Consider the following 20,822-nt stretch of genomic DNA (forward strand, 5'->3'; position numbering starts at 1 on the left):
CAGACAGAGAGAGACAGAGAGACAGAAAACGAGAAATCACCCCCCAGAGGGGATAGCCACGCCGCAGTTCCTTCTCCTCCGTTCTCCTCTCGGGATCTTGGGCATGCACACACACGTGTCCGGCGTGAGTTTTAAGCCACTGGGTCTGGGACACAAACGGCAGTCGACTACATGGGAGTCCAGCGACATAGCCATTACGCTAACTGGTGGTCCCTGGTGTCTTGTTTCTCACTTTCCCTTTCTCTCCCTCTCTCATCAAATTAAAATAATAATAATAATAATAATAACAACAAATAAAATTAAATAATTCTAAAAAATCATAAATAATGTATTCTTTTAAAAATTATTAATTTGTTTATTATTATTTTTTAATTTGCTATTGGGCAAGTGTGCTCACCAAAGAGAGACAAAGAGAAAGAGAGAGGGAATGTGAGAAAGCAAGCCACCAAGTCTGGGACTCTAACCATGGTCAGCCATGTGGGAGTCTAGCACCTTAACCACCATGTCACCCGCTGGCCCCAATCACATATTCTTGCAACATTTCTTTTTTAATTTTCTTTTTAAAAATATATTTATTCTGGGACCTGCAGATGATGTAATGGTTACGTTGCTTGACTCCCATGTAATCGACTGTGGTTCAAGTCCTAGATCCAGTGGCTTAAAACTCACACCTGGAATGTGTGTGTAACTGTATAAAATCCTGAGAGGAGAATGGAGGAGAAGGGATTGCACCGTGGCCATCCACCCTGGGAGGTGATTTCTCGCTTTCTGTCTCTCTGTTTCTCTCTCTGTCTTTCTGGCGAGCACATGCACCCTATAGCCAAAACCTCTCTCTAAAAAAAAAAAAAAAAATATCTATCTATACACACACACACACACACACATAATTTATTTATTCTATAAGAATGGGAAACAGAGAGAGATAAACACCTGCAGTCATATCTCCATGCTGTGATCCATCCAAAGCTACAGCCAGCCCAGGACCAGTGACATACAAGTGTGCCTGGCATGTATAAGATCTCAGGACATGAACCCACCCAGCATGGAGTGTCAAGACACTGTTGCACCACACGCTGGCCCTTTTTCTTTCTGTTCTTCTTTTTTTAGACAGTTATTTTTTCTATAGGGAACGTGCACGCACTGGAGAGATAGAAAGACAGAAAGTGAGAAATCAGCCACTGCGGGGGATGGCCAGACTGCAATCTCTTCCCCTCTGTTCTCCTCTCAGGATTTTGGGCATGCACACATATGCACCTGGCATGAGTTTTAAGTCGCCCAGTCCAGGACTCCAACCGCAGTCGACTGCATAGGAGTCCAGTGACATAAACATTACGCTACCTGCTTTTTCTTTCTTGATTTTGAGTTTCCATTCTTTTTCCCTATGGAATTGTATTCTTTTTAAAATAAAATAATTTATCTATCTACTTATTTGTTGTGATTTTCTTTTTTAATTTAATTTTTATTTTTAAAATTTTCTATAGGGCTTATGCGCTCACCCAGAGAGCAAGAGAGAAAGCAAACCCTCAGGTCAGGGACTTATTTCACAGTTGGCTATGTGGAAGTCTAGTGCTTAACCACCATGCTACCTATTGGCCTCTATTTCTTAGGATTTTCTTTCTTTTTTTTAATCATTATTTAATTTTATTCATCATCATTATTATTTTTTCAGTTTGACCACAGAGCAACACAGAGAGAGAGAGTAAGCAAGCCGACAAGTCCAGGACTTGAAACATGGTTGACCATGTGGGAGTCTGGCGTCTTAACCACTATGCTACCTGCTGGCCCCATCTATTTGTTAGGATTTTCAAGCCACCATGTCTGGGACTCAAACCATGATTGGCCATGTGGGTATCCAGAACCTTAACCACCATGCCACCTGCTGGCCCCTCAGAATTGTATTCCAATGTATAATATTTTTATAATTCAAAGTCTTTTTATAAACCATTCTGTCATACTTCTCTGCAACAAAAATACAAACAAGTTTCTTTTTCTCCCTGTGCCCATTTGTCCGCCCCAAAATATATATATATATATTTAAATGTCTGTACAAGAGGCCGGCAGATGACGTGGTGGTTAAAGGCACTCAACTCCCACATGGCCGACCATGGTTCAGTCCCAGACCTGGCGCGTTGCTTTCTCACTTTTCCTCTCTCTCTCTCTCTCTCTCTCTCTTTCTCTCTCTCCCTCTCTCTCTGTCTCTGTCTCTTCTGGTCAAATTCCAGTAATAATGATAATAAACAAACTTAAATAAAATATTAAAAATAAATAAATGTACAAAATCATTAATTTTTAATGTACTTATTAATGAGAGAGAGAGAAATTGAATTTCTACAGTCTTTCCATGTTGAGATCCTCCTGCCTCAGCCTCCAGGTTAGCTAGGACTACAGGTGCAAGCCGCCATGCCCAGCCACTTTAGGTTAGACCAGGTATCAAACCCAGGCCTCCCATTTGGCCTCAGCCTCCAAGCGACAACGTCTTAGCAGCGTGAGCCACCAGAGCTGAGCCCCAAATTATCTTATATAAAGTAATTTTTTTAAAAGAATTAATTTCTTGGGACCATCAGTTAGCATAATGGCTATGTCGCTGGACTCCCATGTAGTTGACCGTGGTTTGAGTCCTGGACCCAGTGGCTTAAACCCCCGCCAGGTGTGTGTGCATGCGTGCCCAAAATCCTGAGAGGAGAATGGAGGAGAAGGGATTGTGGCATGGCTATCCCCCGGGAGGGGGGGTGTTATTTCTTGCGCTCTCTCTCTGTCTCTCTCTGTCTTTCTGGCGAGCATATGCGCCCTAGAGCAAAAACCTCTCCAAAAAGAGAAAACAAAATTAATTTGTTTTTAAAAAAATTATTTTTAATTTTATTTCTTCATTTACTTATTTTATTTTGACCAAAGAGAGACACAGAGAGAAAGAGAAAGTGAGAAAGCAAGCCACCAGGTCCAGGACTTGAACCGTGGTTGGCCATGTGGTAATGTCCAGTGCCTTAACCACCACGCCACCTGCTGGTTCCCTGATTTCTTTTTTTAAATTTATTTATTCATTTATTTTAATTTGACCAGAGAGAGAAGGAACGTGAGAAAGCAAGCTGCCAGGTCCAGAACTTGAACCGTGGGCTATCATGTGGGAGTGTCCAGCACCTTAACCACCATGCCACTTGCTGGTTCCTAAAGTAATTTTGTTAGAAATGCTTCTCTAGTGGATGAATACATTTTCTTTTGTTTACATTTTTCTAATTAGTGCATGTACCCATAAGTGATTATTTTTTATTATTATAACAAGAGAGCCTTAAGAGCCAACTGTTGGCCATGGTGGTTAAGGCAGCTCAGTTCCATGCAGCCTACTGCGAGGGTTGAGTCCTGGACCCTGTGGCTTGAGAAACAGGTTGGGCACATGTCCATGGGTGCCCCAAATCCTGAGAGGATAATAGAGAAGGGATTGTATCCTGGCCATCCCCTTAGGGGGTGATTTGTCACTTTGCTTTTCTTTCTCTCTTCTCCTAGCTACAATGAGCACCCACACCCTATAGCAAATTTAGAACAGAGAGAGTAAGAGCGCTTTAATACCAGTTCTGTTTCTGCGTTTCGTTTTCATGCTGAGGAACCTGTTCACATAAATAAGTAGATGGGAATGGGAAGTTTTATTAAAACAGTAAATTGTTTCAGCTTCTTTTCTGAATTCTATGCTAAAAACCAAAGTAATCATCACAATTGATTGTTTGATGTGTCGGTTAACAACTGGATGAACTCTTCCAGCTCTTTTGGAAGCAAAGAATTGGAAACCATCTGATTTACTAGAGAGATCTGTAACTCAGACTTCAATGCCTGATTTTTAGGCTGGGTGCCTAGTATTGATAAATTGAGAGGAATGATCCAGAGAGGGGGCTTCAACTTTCATCATTAGCAGTCACAAGCTCTCCCTCAGGCACGGCAGTTTTAGGAGAGAGTTTCTAAGGAAGTATAGAGGTTCTGAAACTCTCACTAGCTGCTCACCCTTTGGAAAGGCTGCAAGGAACAGATTAGACCACTGCTCCAAGATACCTATTGAAGAGTTTTCTCTAAAGGGGTTTTCAATTAGGATTTTTTTCTTTTAGTTTCCTCCCCTCCCACATAGAAATGGTTCGTTTTTTAAATTTTTAATTTATTTTTTAGATTGCTATAAGGCATGTGTGCTCACCAGAGAGAGGGAAGAGGGAAGGAGAGAGAGAAAAAGTGAAAAAGTAAGCCGCCATGTGGGAGTGCAGCACCCTAAGCTCCACGCCACCTGCTGGCCCCAAAATGGTTTCTATTTGTAGTGGTTATTGGTATAGAAAATACACTGATTAAATGTAGAAATAGGTGAAGATACTGTACCGTGTGCTATGTAGGCTTTCATAATTTTTAGAACACATTTTATATACATTATCTCATTTGATCTGTACAACCCTGTGTGGTAGACAGATTATCTCCATCTCTAAGCACAAATAAGAAATTGGTCCAGAAGGTTCTTGTGAGTTTTTTTTAACTCACAGAACTTTTTCTTTGTTCTTTTTTTGGAGAGGTTTTTGCTATAAGACAGAAAGCGAGACATTGCCCCCTCAAGGGGGATGGCCATGCCGTAATCCCTTCTCCATTCTCTCAGGATCTTGGGCATGCACACACACGGGCCTGGCATGAGTTTAAGCCATCAGGTCCGGGACTCAAACTGCAGCCAACTACATGGGAATCCAGCAACATAGCCATTATGCCAACTGCTGGCCCCTTGACTCACAGAACTTTGGATGGTGAACTGGTCCTGGAATCAAGATCTTTTGATTCTTTTTTTAATTATTATTTTTTTAATTATTATTTAATTAATTTAATTTGTTATTATTATTATTTAACTTGACCAGAGAGAGAAAGAAGATGCAAGAAAGCAAGTCACCAAGTCCAGGACTTGAACCGTGGTTGGCATTGTGGGAATCCAGTGTCTTTAAACACCATACCACCTGCCGGATTCATGATCTTCTGATTCCTTACTCAGTAAATCTTTCCCCAACAAGAAACTTTAACTCAGTAGTTTTCAATATTTCTTTCTCTATCACTATGATCATGAACCCTTTTTTCTTACTTTTTGCTTCTATAGATTTACGAAATCTTTTTAAGAATTTATTTATTATTTTTTTAATTTGCCATAGAGCACATACACTCGTCAGAGAGAGAGACAGAGAATAAGAGAGAGAAAGTGCAAAAACAGACCACCAGGTTCAGGACTTGAGCCCTGGTTAACCATATGGGAGTCCAGCACCTCAACCTTTATACCACTTGCTGGCCTCCATGAAATCTTTTTAAAAAATTTTTTTTGCCAGAGGGTGCATGCTCTTTCCAGAGCCAGAGAGAGAGGGAAAGTTTGAGAAAGCACTCCTTCCCATGGGGGATGGCCACGCTGTAATCCCTTCTCCATTCTCTCAGAATTTTGGCACGCCTGCATGCCTGGCATGTTTTTTAAGCTGCCAGGTCCAGGCTCGAACCGCACAGTCAGTCATGTGGCACCTAGCACCTCAACCACCATGCCACTGGCTAGATCTCAGGAAATCTTAACAAAGTTATCAATTGTGATTAGACTTTGGTAAATGTATGTAACCAGAAGCAAAAAATAAATATTGGCAAATTCTTAGCTTGTGCAGTTTTATTAGCATAAAGGAACAATTTCCATTAGGAATTTTGTAATAAAAAATAATGTGGTGCCAGCAGGTAGCATAATGATTACATCACTGGACACCTGCCTGGCCAACTGCAGTTCGAGTCCCGGACCTGGTGGCTTGAAAAATCACATTGAGTGCTTGTGGATATGTGCCCAATATTCCAGGAGGAGAGGGGGGGAGAAGGGATTGCAGTGTGGCCATCCCTGCTAGGGATGATGTCTCACTTTCCCTCTCACTGTCGCTCTCTCTCTCTCCAGTGAGCGGCCCCCTATGGTAAAATAAAAAAAAAAAAAAAAGACTCTTAAAAATTAATAATGGTAGCAGCCAGTATTTATTTGATTATTTAGGTACCCAGTGCAATAGAAGGGATGTCAGTATTTCTTGGGAATGTTAATAGCTCAAAGACTTCCATTATTCCTTTGAGGATTTCCTACTGGAGCCAGTTAAGAGAACCTTCATTAGAAGTTGAGGTTGCCTTTTCAAGATACCTTGGATTTCATCGGCTGATCTTGCTATTGAAAGTAGTTAGATTACTTATGATATTGTGTGATCAACGAAATGTTGGGGGAAAAGGGATTGAAAACAACTGTAGACAGCAGAGATAGTGTAATAAGAGAGTGGAATAGGGCAGAGGGCTAGACATGGGGTAAAAAACATATATATGAAAGTAGAAATGGAATATTATGGATGATAACATGCATTATTAAACCACTATGCAGTATATTCTAGATGGGAAACCACATTTAGAATGTTGTGATGATGCTCAGGGAATGAATGTAAATTAATAAAAAAAAATTTCAGAAGAAAAAAAAAGGCATTAGAAATACCTATTTGATGACTGCAGTTAAGCTATATAGCCCTAGTTAGGTGCTACTTTATAGTATGTTCATTCTATTCACTGAGGTTTGTTTATGCCTAAAGTCAGACTTGTGTTCACGGATATGTACATATCAGCTGTGCTTGCTATTGAAAATATTTAGATTTATTAAGATATTTAGTGAAACAATAAAATGGGGGAGGCAGAGAAAGCAACAATAGATACCAGACACAGTGTGGGAGGGGGGGGGGGATGGCAGAGGGTGAGATAGGGAATCAAAGACGGGAAAAAAGGCAAAATATACAGAAAACAATAAATGGAAAATGATTTGTTGACAATAAAAAAAAAAGAACAGAAAAAGTTCATGGAAATATGTATTCTAAGAAAAACTATGTATGATTTTTTAAAATAAAGTTTATTCATTTCTTAAAAAAAAAAAAAAGATACCTTGGATTTGGTGGAAACTGTTTCTGTAGTCTTAACTTTTGAAGCATTTCTGGGCATGGGAACTTAGAACTTTCTCTTTGAATGTATGGAGAACACAGATCCTGGAGAAGCTCGAGCCTAACCCCTCTTGTGCTCCTTAGGATGGAATCCACGGAAAAGTGTGAAGCCATCATCACCCACTTTAATGGAAAATATATTAAGACACCCCCTGGAATACCAGGTGAGGCATCTGGGAGTCAGGCTGAGAGGGCCACCAGTTGTAACTTTCAGTGAAGATTCTGGAGGAATTTTGCATGAGTATCAGTGGCTAAAGGAGGTGACTCTCAGCTGCCTGTCTGCGTTGTCTCTCTGCTTTCTCTCTCGGCAGTCCCATCTGATCCCTTGCTTTGCAAATTTGCTGATGGTGGACCAAAGAAACGACAGAACCAGGGAAAATTTGTGCAAAATGGACGAGCATGGCCAAGGAATGGCGACATGGTAAGAGGACCTCTGAGAAGACAGGAGTACTAAGGACATTAAAGTGGAATGGAAACTACCATAACCCGATTTCTCTGAGCTCCTGTGGGAGGCTTGATGGCTGCAGTATGTGACAGAGAGGCTGGCTGCTCAGTATAGTCTTCAGCATGGATCTGGAGTGGGGTTTTGAGCTTGAACATTGAAAGAACTCTGGAACAGCTGCAGCAGGGCTAGTGCAGACATTCCCAGCCTTGGCATTCTGCACTTGCTCCTGTTTTTACCCAACGACTTAGAAAATGAACACTGGGGACCAGCAGTTAGCGTAATGGCTATGTCGCTGGACTCCCACGTAGTCAACCGCGGTTCGAGTCTCGGACCCAGTGGCTTAAACTCATGCCGGGCACGTGTGCATGCGTGCCCAGGATTCCAAGAGGAGAATGGAGGAGAAGGGATTGTGGCGTGGCCATCCCCCCTGGGGGTGATTTCTTGCTTTCTGTCTGTCTCTGTCTGTCAGGTGAGCACACATGCCCTATAGCAAAAACCTCTCCAAAAAAAAAGAAAGAATATGAACACTGAATTCTTTCTTTATAGGGTGGAATGGCCTTGACCTATGACCCTACTGCTGCTCTTCAGAATGGGTAAGAGTGTTTTATATTATCAGGCCACCTGAAAATAACAGTGGCCTGTGTCCAGGTGCTCAGATGTTTCATCCTGATTTTCAAGTAGCAGTTAGTGGGCAGTGACGGTGCTTGTCAGTGGAAGCCCTTCCCTGTGGCTTCCTGTGACTCATTACTGACTGAGGTTCCTTCCTACAGGTTTTACCCAGCCCCTTATAATATCACTCCCAACAGGATGCTTGCTCAGTCTACACTCTCTCCTTATCTTCCGTCTCCTGTGTCTTCATATCAGGTAAGTTAGGCCCAAAAAAGGGTGTGGACAGGTATTCCCTAACATTGTGTTTTAGGTGAAGGAATATGAGGCTTTATTAGAAATCACTTCTGTTTTTGTTTTTCCTTTATACATATTATAAATAATTTTTACATAAAGCATAAAATCTGTCTTAACCATAGTCTGTTTTAAGTTTTTCTCTTTTTTGAGAGGCTTTTGTTATAGGGCACGTGCGCTCACCAGAAAGACAGAGAGAGACAGAGAGACAGAAGCGAGAAATCACCCCCAGGGGGGATGGCCACGCCACAATCTCTTTTCCTCCATTCTCCTCTCAGGATCCTGGGCATGCACGCACACATGCCCAACGTGAGTTTAAGCCACCGGGTCCAGGACTCGAACAGCGGTCGACTACATGGGAGTCCAGTGACATAGCCATTACACCAACTGCTGGTCCCCTGTTTTAAGTTTTTATTTTATTTTTAAAGAATTATTTTATTTAACTTTATTTATTATTATTATTTTCCAGTTTGATCAGAGACAGGCAGAGAAGAGAGAATGGGAAAGTGAGAAAGCAAGCCACTAGGTCTGGGACTCGAACTGCAGTCAGCCACATGGGAGTCTAGTGTCTTTAACCACCATACCATCTGCTGGTCCCTAAGTTTTTATTTTTAAATTCATGATAGAGTATGCACATGTATGCTGGGAGAGAGAGGAGATGCACCCTTAACAAGGTCTTTTAACACTGTGGTCCCCCTCCACAGCTGTCTAGCTTATGGGGCTCTTGGACATGCATGTTTGCATGCCTGTCCAACTTGTTTTCAGGTCAGCCTGGGATCTGGATCCCTCGGTGGGCCATGTGCCTTCTAGCACTGCAGTTCTATACACTACCAACTGTGCCACCAAGGCCAGCCTATACACTGTTTAGTGGCATCTTCACTTTTCTTGTAGATGTGGCTCCACAAGAAAATCAGTGTCAGTTTCCTACTCTGTAACATTTTCCATATTTTCCTTCATGGGAATATATACATATGTGGAGGGCTTGGGTAGTCATTGATTTTAGAAAAACTGGACCATATGAAATAAATTTTTTACATTTCACACTTCTCATGTAACAATGTCTTAGACCAGTGATTCTCAAAGCATTGTCCTTCGACCAGGAGTATCGCTATCACCTGAAAATTTTTCACTTTTTTTTTTTTTTTAAGAGAGGTTTTTGCTATAGGGTGTGTGCACTTGCCAGAAAGACAAAGAGATACAGAAAGCGAGAAATCACCCCACAGGGGGGATAACCACGCCTCAGTCCCTTCTCCATTCTCCTCTTGGGATCTTGGGCACGCACCCACACGCCCAGCATGAGTTTAAGCCACAGGGTCCAGGACTCGAACCGTCGACTACATGGGAGTCCAGTGATATAGCCGTTACGCTAACTGCTAGGCCCTGTTACTATTTTCTAACAAGGGGTATTACACCTTTCAGAGGGCTTTGCTGGAGATCATTAGATCATTGACCTGAACAATAGTTTCTAGGCAATTAACGTTGTTGTTTGTTTTTGCTTGCATTAGAGAGTGACTCAGACATCTCCTCTACAAGTCCCTAACCCGTCTTGGATGCACCACCAGTCGTACCTCATGCAGCCTTCAGTGAGTGTTCTGAGTGGGCAGAAGCCAAAGAGGCACTATGATGCAAATGAAACAAAACACACCAGTGGGCTCTGGTGACAGGAAATGTGGGTGCGAGTCTGGCTCAGGCCCTTGTGCAGCATAGCTGGAAGGCGTTACCTTCTGTGAGCTTGTTATTAGCCTGAAGCACAGAGCACCTTTGAGTTGCAGTGTGGGATTGCTGCTCACCTGTCATTTCCCAGGACTTCTAAATGCCTGTCTCCAGTGGTCCTGCTGGCTCTCGGTCGTGCCTTTAAGCAGCATCACAAGATGCTGCCAACTAACCCTTCTTTGTTGCCTCTCTAGGGTTCAGTTCTAACACCAGGAATGGACCCCCCCATTTCTCTTCAGCCTGCCTCCATGATGGGACCCCTTACCCAGCAACTGGGCCACCTCTCCTTGAGCAGCACGGGCACGGTAAAGGAGGATATTTCTGATTGTAAAGGGATACCTGTATAATGTTCCTCAGCACAAATCCTCAGGAATGAGGATGGAACCTCTTCAGCCTCATGAGGGCACACTTGGAATAGGTGATAAATTGGAAAGTTAATAATCCATGAGCCAGAAATATAGCCACTCTGCTTCCCAGGCCACCCTTTTTAACTTATTATAAAACTAAATGGTGTTTCTACCTATGTATTTATCTAAGAACCCAGATATATTTCCTTAAAATTCTTATTCAAATCATAACAGGAAGAATGGAATTAGGTTTCTTTCAGACCTGCTGCATTCTGATGTGCACAGGAGGGCTTATGGCGAAGCAAAAGACAGGCTGGGAAAGGATGTCTGTCGTCTAGGGCGGAACCTCTCTAAGATGGTGGACTGTAGGACTACCTGGAGTGCCTCTAAAGAATCCAGTACTGGGCCAGCAGGTGGCGTGGTGGTTAAGGGTGCTGGACTCCCATATGGCTGACCACAGTTAGAGTCACGGACCTGGCGGCTTGCTTTCTCACTTTCTCTCTCTCTTTCTGTCTGCCTCTAAATGAATAAAATTAAATTAAATAATTCTAAAAATAAATAAATAAATAGATAAAAAGAAGCCAGTACCCAGGGACCAGCAGATGGCATAATGGTTACATTGCTGGACTCTCACGTGGTTAACTGCAGTTGGAGTCCCAGACCCGGTGGCTTAAAACCTACCAGTAAAAAAACAAAACAAAACAAAACAAAAAAACATGCCAGGTGCATGTGCGTGCGTGCCCAAGATCTCCAGAGAAGAATGGAGGAGAAGGATTGCAGTGTGGCCATCCTCCCCGGGGGCGATTTCTCACTTTCTATCTGTCTGTCTGTCCGGCAAGCACATGCACCCTATAGCAAAAATCTCTCAAAAAAAACCAAAAAACAAAACAAGCCAATGCCCAAACATAGTATTTTCATACAAGAAAAATAAAGTGAATTAAGCCTGAAAGAAAAAAAGAAACCAATGCCCAGACCAATTAAATTAGGATCTCCAGGGGTAGAACACAGATATAAGTGTTTTGTTTTGTTTTGTTTTGTTTTTGAGAGGTTTTTGCTATAGGGCATGCGCGCTCACCAGAAAGACAGAGAGAGACAGACAGAAAGCGAGAAATCACCTCCTAGGGCGGATAGCCACACCGCAATCCCTTCTCCTCCATTTTCCTCTCGGGGTCTTGGGCACACATACACATGTGCCCGGCGTGAGTTTAAGCCACCGGGTCTGGGACTCAAACCACAGTCGACTACGTGGGAGTCCAGCAGCATATGCCATCTGTGGTCCCAACATCAGTGTTTTTAAACCTTGCTTTAAATGAAGCCAAGAACCTCCGCTCTATGCCCGTCGATGTTTTTCATTCTAGTATATGGCAACAGCAGCAGCTATGCAAGGTGCTTACATCTCCCAGTACCCCCCCGTGCCTTCTTCCAGTGTTGCGGTTGAGGTAAGAATGTTATTACTTCTTTGGATTGAGGATAGGAAAGTGGACAGAGGCAGATTTTCCCCAGATTAAGGCAATGTTGTGGATTCTATGTTCACAAACAGCTGGTATGTGAGGAATGGAGGAAGGAAGGACTTAGTCTGAGTCCCTGAGCAAGGCTCTTGCTCAGTCGTTCACAGCGGGACGTTGACTTGTACTGACTGTCCAGGGAAGAGGACAGGCAGCTATGGCTGGTGGGGGAGTGGTGCTGTAGTGCACACGTGTGGGGAGAGTGGGTAAGTCGGAGTGGGCGCTCAGCTCTGGGTGGGTTTTAGCTGGACTGCGTCAGTGGGAGGAAAGGAGAGGAACACAGTGTGACTCTCCTCCTTGGCTGTGGCACAGGAGAGCAGCGGCCAGCAGAATCAAGTGGCGGTGGAGACGCCCTCAGACCACGGGGTCTATTCCTTCCAGTTCACCAAGTAACAGTGGGTAAGAGCCACATGTAGCCAACTGGGTGTGCTGATCTGGGACAGCAGCTCTGCCTAGCCTGGAGGCAGACAGTTCCTGTGTCCTGCCCCTCCTCACCCTCCCCTTATGCCTCCTTAGGAGTCTCCTCCCGTTTAAACACAGAAATGAGTTCTTGGAGGTTCTGATGCTCCCAGAAGGGGTTCACCAGGAAATCAGACCATCTACAGGCCCTGCTGAGGACTAACATTTGGCCATCGCTTTTCATAGGCCTGGGCCTGGAAAAGAAATCTCTGCGCTTCAGCCCTCTGCTGGTCCATGGTCGATAGAGCCTGGGGGAACCATCATTTTTTGTGTGTGCTACATTCAAGAAAATCAAAAAAACTTTTTTTCTTTTGCAAAATGTTTTTGTTCGAAACTTTCTCCCTATCCCAAAAAGACATGGTAGCTGGAGCTTCTTTTTATAGTTATAAAAAAACAGTTTATGGATTGGAATTATTTGAGGAGGCTTTTTAAACAATTTGTTATTATTTCTTTAAATACAAAATGGAAAAATGTGGTGCTAGAATATTGATGAAGGAGCCCTCCGTAGGTCGGTTATGGACTTTCTCAGTACATGTGTATGTGTACAGGAAAATATGCAGGCTTTTTCATATTTTAGTTTTGTAAAGCTCTCAGCTCGTACACCCTGTCTCTTCACATATTCTCTCTTCTTTTTCTCATCCAGATTGCTCTTTTTCTCTTTTCCATATAGCTGACCCTGCCTAATTTGTCCTTTTATAGTTTTAAAGTTTGTGAATTTCATTTTTGAATGAAATCCTATATGGTATTTTGGGGTGCAGGGCAAGGAACAAGGTGGAACACTAGGCAGGTCATGGAAGCGGCTTCTTTTCCTCCTGCCACACCCTGGGAGAAGGGCCTAGACTGGCTTCAGGACGCAGAGATATGACGTAGGCTCATTAAAGAGACAACCCCACAGCCTTCAGAAGCCTCCTTTGAGCCAAACTTGAAGATTAGGTCTTCCCTGGCCAGTTGCAGAAGGATGGACTGACTGACTTACAATTCTTCTTACTGCCAAGGCCAACGCCCCCTGAGGAAGTGTCTTTTCCAGCTGCAGCTCTTTGGGAATACCTGCTTTCCTGCCTCCCGGAGGATCTTTTCTGCCTCATGTCACATTGCCCAACTTGTTCCTGTTACACATCGCTGTGCTCAGAGCCTTTGCAGCTGTGACCTTGCTAAATCCACTTAGGTTCCTTCCCTGCTATGGAGATCTGCTGCTGCATCTATAGACCAGTGGTTCTCAGCTGGGGGTGGTTTTGTGACTGTTGTCAACATCTAGAAACATTTTCGATCATCATGCCTTGGTTTGGAGGTGTGTGTGCTATTGACACCTAGTGGTTGGGGGCCAGGGATGCTGCTAACATCCTACAGTGCACAGGACAATCCCCGCCACCCCCCAAAAAAGAATTATCTGGCTCAAGACGTCAATAGCACCAAGTTTGAGAAACTTTGATGTAGACGAAATTGACCCTGCCTCCTGGAGCGAGGCAAATTCTTTCCCCAGCCCTGGACACACACAGTGCCTTTTGACACTTATGAAACTGGGACAGAACTGGGATCTTTAAATGCTCCCAGGCTTCAAACTTTGACATCTCTGCATACACCAAAAGTTATCCTTGAGAGGCTTGTGGCAACCATGCACCTGTGAGACACGCACCTGCACTCAGAGGGATGGTGGTGGGGCCTGGTCTGTGTGTGTGACTTGCACGGTGAGAAAGGACAAAACTCTCTGTGTTACCCACCCTCCCCTGGTGTGTTTGGACCCCTTCCCCAGAGAACCAGGACATCAGAAATGTTTCTACTTTTTGTGGAAGGACAATGGGGAGCTAAGATAGACAAGGGCAGTAAATTCTCATTATTTACAAGGTCAGGGGTCCTTTTTTTTTTTTTTCTTTTCCTATTTTTTTTTTTTTGAGAGATTTTCACTGTAGGGCGGGTGCGCTCGCCAGACAGACAGAGAGAGACATAGAGACAGAAAGCGAGAAATCACCCCCCAGGGGGGATGGTCACGCCGCAATCCCTTCTCCTCCATTCTCCTCTCGGGATCTTGGGCACGCACGCACACGCGCCCGGCGTGAGTTTTAAGCCACCGGGTCTGGGACACGAACCGCGGTCGACTACGTGGGAGTCCAGCGACATAGCCATTACGCTAACTGCCGGTTCCCAGGGGTCCTTTTTTTAAAAGATTATATTTTGCTCTTTAACTGTCTCCTGCAAGACCAGACTGTGCCCATGGAGTTGGACAGAGGAAAGCCTCTGCCCTTATTTTAGAAGATAAGGTCCTGCTCCTGTCTTCTTCCAGCCACTCCCTTATGCACTGAAAGAATTCTCCCCTTCATTTTGACTTCAAGGCCAGGTGTCTCTTTAGCAGACAATCAGACAAAGTCACATAATGGAGGATAAAGAAACAGATGTTCATTAAGCTGCTGTAGGCAGAGGAAGGGGATAATAACAAAGGGACAAAGACTGTTCATCAACTATTACACACAGAGTTTAGGCCCAGCTTTCTTCCTTCCCACCAGAATTGAGACTCCCACTGCTCCCAGCCTCCAGGCTGTACATCCTAAAAGCAGAGGGCAGTGGACAGGGCAGAAAGTGAAAAGGACAGAATTGCTTTTTTTCACTAGTACTTTCAGTCTCTAGAAGAGCTTACCCAATTTATAACCACCCGAACCGAACCCAGGAACCTTTTAGAAGGGATTAGCTGGGCAGGTAGCTCTGTCTTTGTCTCCCCAGCCCTCAGCTAAGGAAAGTATACTGTATCTTTCTTGTCAGTGGCCTTTAAGAAGAAAAGAAAACAAACCTAGAATTCTGTTCATTTGGTAGTAGATTGGGGGAGACTTGCTCAGATAAAAGGTTTAGTGCAATGAGGGCCTTTCTTATACGGAAATTGTTGTCTTTTTCTGAATTTAAAAAAAGTTAAATGGCTGTGGTTTTTATTTTAAATTTCAAAGTTAGATTTTGTTCTTAAGTGAATCTGCTTGTTGGTGTCTATTGGGTGTTTCTGGTTAAGGCAGGTTTGGGCATAGGAAGCAGTGGGGAGCTGAAGCTGTTTTTGTGCTGTTGGCAGAAGTTTCTTTCTGGTTTGGTTTACACTCGTCTGTTTCTTCCTACTTGTTAATTCATTTTAACAGTGGGTAAGTGAAGACAGGAAGAGAGAATGAGGGCTACCGTTTCTCCCATGAAATAGCCTGTTGGTCAGGAGAGTGTCAGGGCAATTAAAGCTTAGGGCCTTCCAGCTCAGTCTCACCCTGGTCTCTCTAAACACTAGCCCCAGGGTTTTCTGAATTCTGATTTCATAGAGCCCAGATCTTAGACTCTGCACCGTACATCTCACCCCACTCGTTGCAGATGCTCATAACGTTTAGTAGTTTTTCTGTTTCCAGTGCATGCCAGTTTCTTCCTCAGATGGTGTATCCTGTATAGGCTTCAAGCCTGCCTGTCCCATATCATGCTAGTCTTATTCCTGCTCCTCAGGCTCCAAGATGACACCCAAGCCCTACTGATTTGATTTCTTGGAGGAAGGCTGCAGGTTGAGGTTAGGAAGATGTGGGAACAATGATGGAGAAGAACATTAGGAATTTTTGAGAGCTGCCCAGCCAGCACAGGGAGCATGGTGGCTCTGAAGAGGTAATTGCTATTCTAAGTAACAGAGGTAGAAGGACATTTCTTGTATTGAGGATGAAGACCACTTTTCCACAGGCCATCCCTGGGTTGGGCCACCTCAGCTCCATTCCATTCCTCTGCTAACTTCTAATCAGTGAGCTCATCCACATAATACACACCCTTGGTGTCTCTCAGTGAAAAAAAACTCGTGTCCGCCCATTGGGGGCTGAGGCCTACATGTTGGCTGTTACTTTGAACCATAAAGATACTGTGGGAGGCCTTGCTAGAATATCACAGAGATTCCCCAACAGTGGCTACTGTCTTCCAGAAAAGGAACCACTGATACTCGTACACATGCTCCATCTTCTGGCAAAGTGACAGCATTGCACTCACGAGGAGCTGCTTTGCCTTCTTAGCCAAGGTCAATAAACTTGCGTCAAGAGCTGGCATTATAAAAACCAGCCTCTGAGGTATGGGTGCAAAATCTTGTGCCTTGTTCCAATTGAGTCCCCTTTAAACCATCAACTCTATTTCTGTGCTACCTGAATTTTATAATAGATCCAAGCATTAGAGAACTTCTGAAATTTTACTGTTTTCTCTTTCAGTAAGCCTTCCTTCAACAGCTAAAACCTACCTTTGAACTCTTCCTTCAGATCTTTGCTGAATTTTGCTGCACTTCCCTAGGGTTGATCCCCCACCTAACTGTAACGAGAAAGCTGGGTGCCCTCCTGTTTCTCCCTAGCCCATCTGGTTCTGCTTCTAATAAACCTTCCTTTTGTAAGCAGATCCCTAAACTTCCTTGTCCTTGTTACACATCTACCTCATAAACTTGCAATTCAACAAGGGCACAGGCATCTGGATTACATCTTTCTTTACTGGCCTTCTCTTCCTAAGGGTTCAGAAGCTATGTGCTAGAAAGAGCTCACAATCAAATGCAAAAACCTGTTGACATTTGTTTCTGGAGTATCTTCTTGTGAGGTGGTTTGCTCATAATCGCCCTAAAACAGTGTGCACTCTGCAGACAATCCTGATGTGGTAGGCCCAGGGTAAGCTATGTAATGACTACTTAGGATGGTAACTAATAGTTGGGAGTCACTCCCAGAAACAGGAACATTGGAACAGAGCTTAGAACTTCAGAGGATAAGAGTTGGTCAATGATTGTCATAGACGCTAAGGGTAATCAGGTGCCAAGGAGGAAGTTTGTGAGTTTTATAGGCCTGAAAGCAGATTTCCTTCTTTACCTTAATATCCAGTTAAGAGGGTTCATCAAGACAAAGGTTCCAGCCTAGAAAAACTTTTCCAATGCAAGAAAGTCCTCACCCATTATTGGGGTCCTTGCTCCCTGAACATATAACCCCTTTGGCCTTTTAGGGTGTGTGACTTACTCTGTTGTATAAACATCACCTTGGACAGGATGTAAGTTTATTTATACTAAACTTTATACATTTTTTTCTTATCCAGAGGCTGCTGGTTTTATACCCTTGCTATGTCTATGCTAATGCCACCCTTCTAGCTTATACTTCCTTTTTTGACTGTTGGTCTTTCCATGTTTCTTCCCTGTAATTTGGTAGAGCTCCATTTTGTCTTATTTCAACTTTTCTTTTTTAAATAAAACACAAAGTCTATGTCTCAGTGTCTTATCCATGGGTGGGAAGCTGGTGGATGGGCCCGTATTTGCTACTGTAAGAACACAGTGGTGGCTCAGGAAGCCAAGGCCGTGTTTCACAGGAAGGCAGGAACAAGGCACACTGAATCCCACCTTGCTCCAGCAACTCGGTTAGGCATAGTCATCCACAAAGCAGAGGGTAAGAAACAGCTTGTCTACTTCTAGATGCCTCTCACACAGAAAGGCCAAGGCCACTATGTGGGGCTGTGGGATAAACTTTGCAGGTTTAAAGGCACATCTGCACCAAGCCAATCCAACCCCTCCCAGCACCTAGTCTCTCCACTTAGATGTGTGGGAACCTATGCTGAAGGGAAGATAAACAGACAAGAGTCTTGAATCTCTATCAAATGTGGTTTTTATTCAACTGACAAGCACTTTTCTACAGCTGCACTTGTGGAACATCACATGGCAAAAACAGGAGTTTTCTCTAGACTTTTTTTTTTTCCTTTTTTAACCTTATTAAAAATGAGATTGGTCCTAAAAATATAGAAAGAAATAAATTTAAATTCACAAAAAACTGTACATTATCAAAAAGTCACTAAAACACCACATTTGGTTATATAAAAAGTCAGTCCCTTTTGTTGTAAAAGGAACATGGAAACTTGTTGGTGTTGATGGTGTGGTTTCTTCCTGTTACCAGACTGATAGGGGTAGAGGAAACGAAGGGGTGGGGGGTTGTCTTTTTTATTTTTAACCTGCCTTCCCTACCAAATACTCTCATTTGTAAAGAAAAAATCCACCTAGCTCAAGGGGCAGTGAGGATGAGGAAAGAAAAATTGAGAAATGGCCCCTATGATCGTGCCCTATGCCCAACCCCCCCTTCGGCCCCCACTTCTTCAAACTGAGGCTAGGACTCCACCCCACTTTAAGAGTGCCTGGTCCCTAGGGTAAAAGGTGGAGCTGGGAGAGAAATACGAAAAAGGAACAACTGAGATTTCACTCCCCCTATCCACCTCATCTTCAACAATGAAATCAGTACTTTTTATACCAGGGGAAAACTGCCATGGGGAAAAAAAGAAGATCCCCCAGCTATAACAGTTTCAATGTCTGACTAACACAAAGTTTGTTACAGCACAGTTATTTAGATAAAATATAAATATTTATGCATAATATAAAGTCACTTCAAATATTCTTCAATACACCTCTTATTTAAAACCAAAAAAAAAAAAAAAATCTCAAATAAAATTAAACGTTTTGAGGTTTATCTGACAGAAAAGGCGACTTTAGAAATAGGCTGGAGGGGAGAAGGGTGTAAGAGAGTAAGAATGGGGCTGCCCCAGGACCCACCCCCCTTCAGTGGCTCTTCAGTGCTACCAGAAGTACAGGAATGCTCCACCTCACCTGGCACCCCTCTTCCCCGCCAATGAAACATTTCTTGGATGCCTCAGCTCTCTGCTTGGGCCAGCCAGCAGCCACCTCCCCAGTGCAAGTACCCGTAATCTCTGATGGGAGGGGCTTTGCTGAGCAGGAAAGCAGGGGGCCAGGGGCCCATGGCTATAGCTGGGAGTTAGCAGCTTTCCTCTCACCTGCTAGGGGATCAGCTTAGGTGTAGTCACATGTAGGGCAGTGGCCAATCCAGAACCTCCTCCCTACTCTCCTGTGCTCCAGGGTCTCTTTACTGGGAAAGGATCCTGGCGTATGAAGCAGATAAAGGAAGGAAAGCACAACTAAACCTACAGACACTCATGGGATTAGGAAAAGATCCAGTTCTACCCCTCTCCCTGCAAAAGCTTAAGACTCAAAGCTACTCAGAAGAGAGAGAGTTCCTGCAGAAAGATTGCACAGTTTGAAGAGGCTGGAACAGAAACGATCAGGAGAGAGGTGAGACACAGCCTTGTCCCCAAAGAAATTGTTCCTGTGGTTTCCCAAAAACAAAAAAAGTGATGGTCTGAAACAATGGGAAAGGTGGGAATAAAAACAGACACCTGGGGAAACTGAACAGATCCTACTAAACAATACTGGATCACAATCACAGCATTTTCTCAGGTGCACGCACACGCACACGCACACACACACACACACACACAAATACTTCTCTCTCTCTCTCTCTCTCTCTCTCTCTCTGAGGCCAGACCAGTGCTACCTAGCCTCCATTTGGGGGCGTGCCCAAACTCAGCAGTAGTTATCCCTGAGGAGTTCCCAAGAGGGAGGTTTGGGAAGGATGTGGGGAAAGAGGTTGGAAGGCCCAGAGTACCTCCCTTACCTCTCCCCAGCTGAGTTTCAGAAAAGGCTGGAAACTCAGCACATGAGGAGCATCCAACATTATAAAGGGGAAAGCTACTGGCTAGGAAGATGAGGACAGAGAGAAAGCAAGGGACCTCTGAACTTTTCTTTTTCCTTTGAAGGGAAAAAGATTTGGGGGAAAAAGGAGGAGGAACCCGTACACGATAGTTTTACATTATTGAATGAGAGAAAATCTGAAAAAAGGGGGTGGGAGGAGGGGAAAAGAGAGAGAGAAAGCGAGAAGCAGGGGAGGGACTGAACATGGAAGCAGCATGTTCAGGGCCCGGTGTCCGGCTCGACACACTTGGGAGTTAAGTCCACTTTACTGGCCGTCACTGCGGGTCCGCACACAGTACAGAGTGTTTCTCGGTTTCACACATTCACTAGAACTATTGCTATTGTTAAATAACCCCAGAATGCTGGGGCAAGTACAGGAAAGGAGAGGAAGCTGGGAGGAGGAAGTCGGGACTTCTTCTCACCTCCCCATTTTTAATTAGAAAATAAAACAGAAAGGAAAAATTATTTTTTTCTTTCTTTTTTGGCTTTCAGTCCAGAAGGACCTCATCTCTGCGCCTCTTATTTGAGGTGCAAGAGGAGGAAAGGGAGATGGGGGTAAAGGGACAAGAGGACATAGGGCGCTGCCAAGGGCAGGATCAAAAATCAGGATTACGTCTGACTTGAGTCTGGACCCAGGGCAGCATCAGCAGGTTGAGAATGGCAGGTTTTTTGTTTTTCAGTTTGCGGGAAGGTGAGGGGAGATGCCGCAACATGACACCTCACCTCCCTAGCCTCACAGGTTGGCCTGTTTTCCCTGATAAAACTCTTCCCAGCGGCTCTCAAAGAAGCGGCGCATGATGTGCCCAGCCTTGCCCACTTCAGAGTCATCTTCATTGAAGGTTTGGCAGTTGTCAAAAACCAGAAGGGCATCAGCCGCAAATTCCTCCGAGCTGGTATATCTGGGGAGAAAGGGAAGCAGAGCTGTGAGCTGGGTAAAAGCTGCAGCAG

General features: G+C 44.0%; 2 protein-coding genes across 7 annotated transcripts in view; one reads left to right on the plus strand and one right to left on the minus strand.

Moving 5' to 3' along the window:
* RBMS2 (RNA binding motif single stranded interacting protein 2) overlaps positions 1–14,016 on the plus strand; it is a 91,042-nt gene extending 77,026 nt beyond the window's left edge. For 5 of the 6 annotated variants that reach the window (XM_027767145.1, XM_006165623.3, XM_006165622.3 and 2 more), the window contains 9 exons: positions 7,062–7,141; positions 7,289–7,398; positions 7,969–8,015; positions 8,193–8,286; positions 9,828–9,905; positions 10,230–10,340; positions 11,741–11,821; positions 12,200–12,286; positions 12,404–14,016. In XM_027767145.1, coding sequence (XP_027622946.1) covers positions 7,062–7,141; positions 7,289–7,398; positions 7,969–8,015; positions 8,193–8,286; positions 9,828–9,905; positions 10,230–10,340; positions 11,741–11,821; positions 12,200–12,280 — 682 coding nt within the window. In that variant the 3' untranslated portion in view covers positions 12,281–12,286; positions 12,404–14,016. The remainder of the gene's footprint in view (positions 1–7,061; positions 7,142–7,288; positions 7,399–7,968; positions 8,016–8,192; positions 8,287–9,827; positions 9,906–10,229; positions 10,341–11,740; positions 11,822–12,199; positions 12,287–12,403) is intronic. The other variant, XM_027767146.1, reaches the window with a different exon arrangement.
* A 3,915-nt stretch (positions 14,017–17,931) lies between these two features.
* BAZ2A (bromodomain adjacent to zinc finger domain 2A) overlaps positions 17,932–20,822 on the minus strand; it is a 49,994-nt gene continuing 47,103 nt past the window's right edge. The window contains exon 32 of the mRNA XM_006165626.2: positions 17,932–20,773. Within this exon, the coding sequence (XP_006165688.1) occupies positions 20,608–20,773 (166 nt within the window). The 3' untranslated portion in view covers positions 17,932–20,607. The remainder of the gene's footprint in view (positions 20,774–20,822) is intronic.

This window comes from Tupaia chinensis, unplaced genomic scaffold, assembly GCF_000334495.1.
Source record: "Tupaia chinensis unplaced genomic scaffold, TupChi_1.0 Scaffold143970_1, whole genome shotgun sequence".
Taxonomy (NCBI): Eukaryota; Metazoa; Chordata; class Mammalia; order Scandentia; family Tupaiidae; genus Tupaia; species Tupaia belangeri.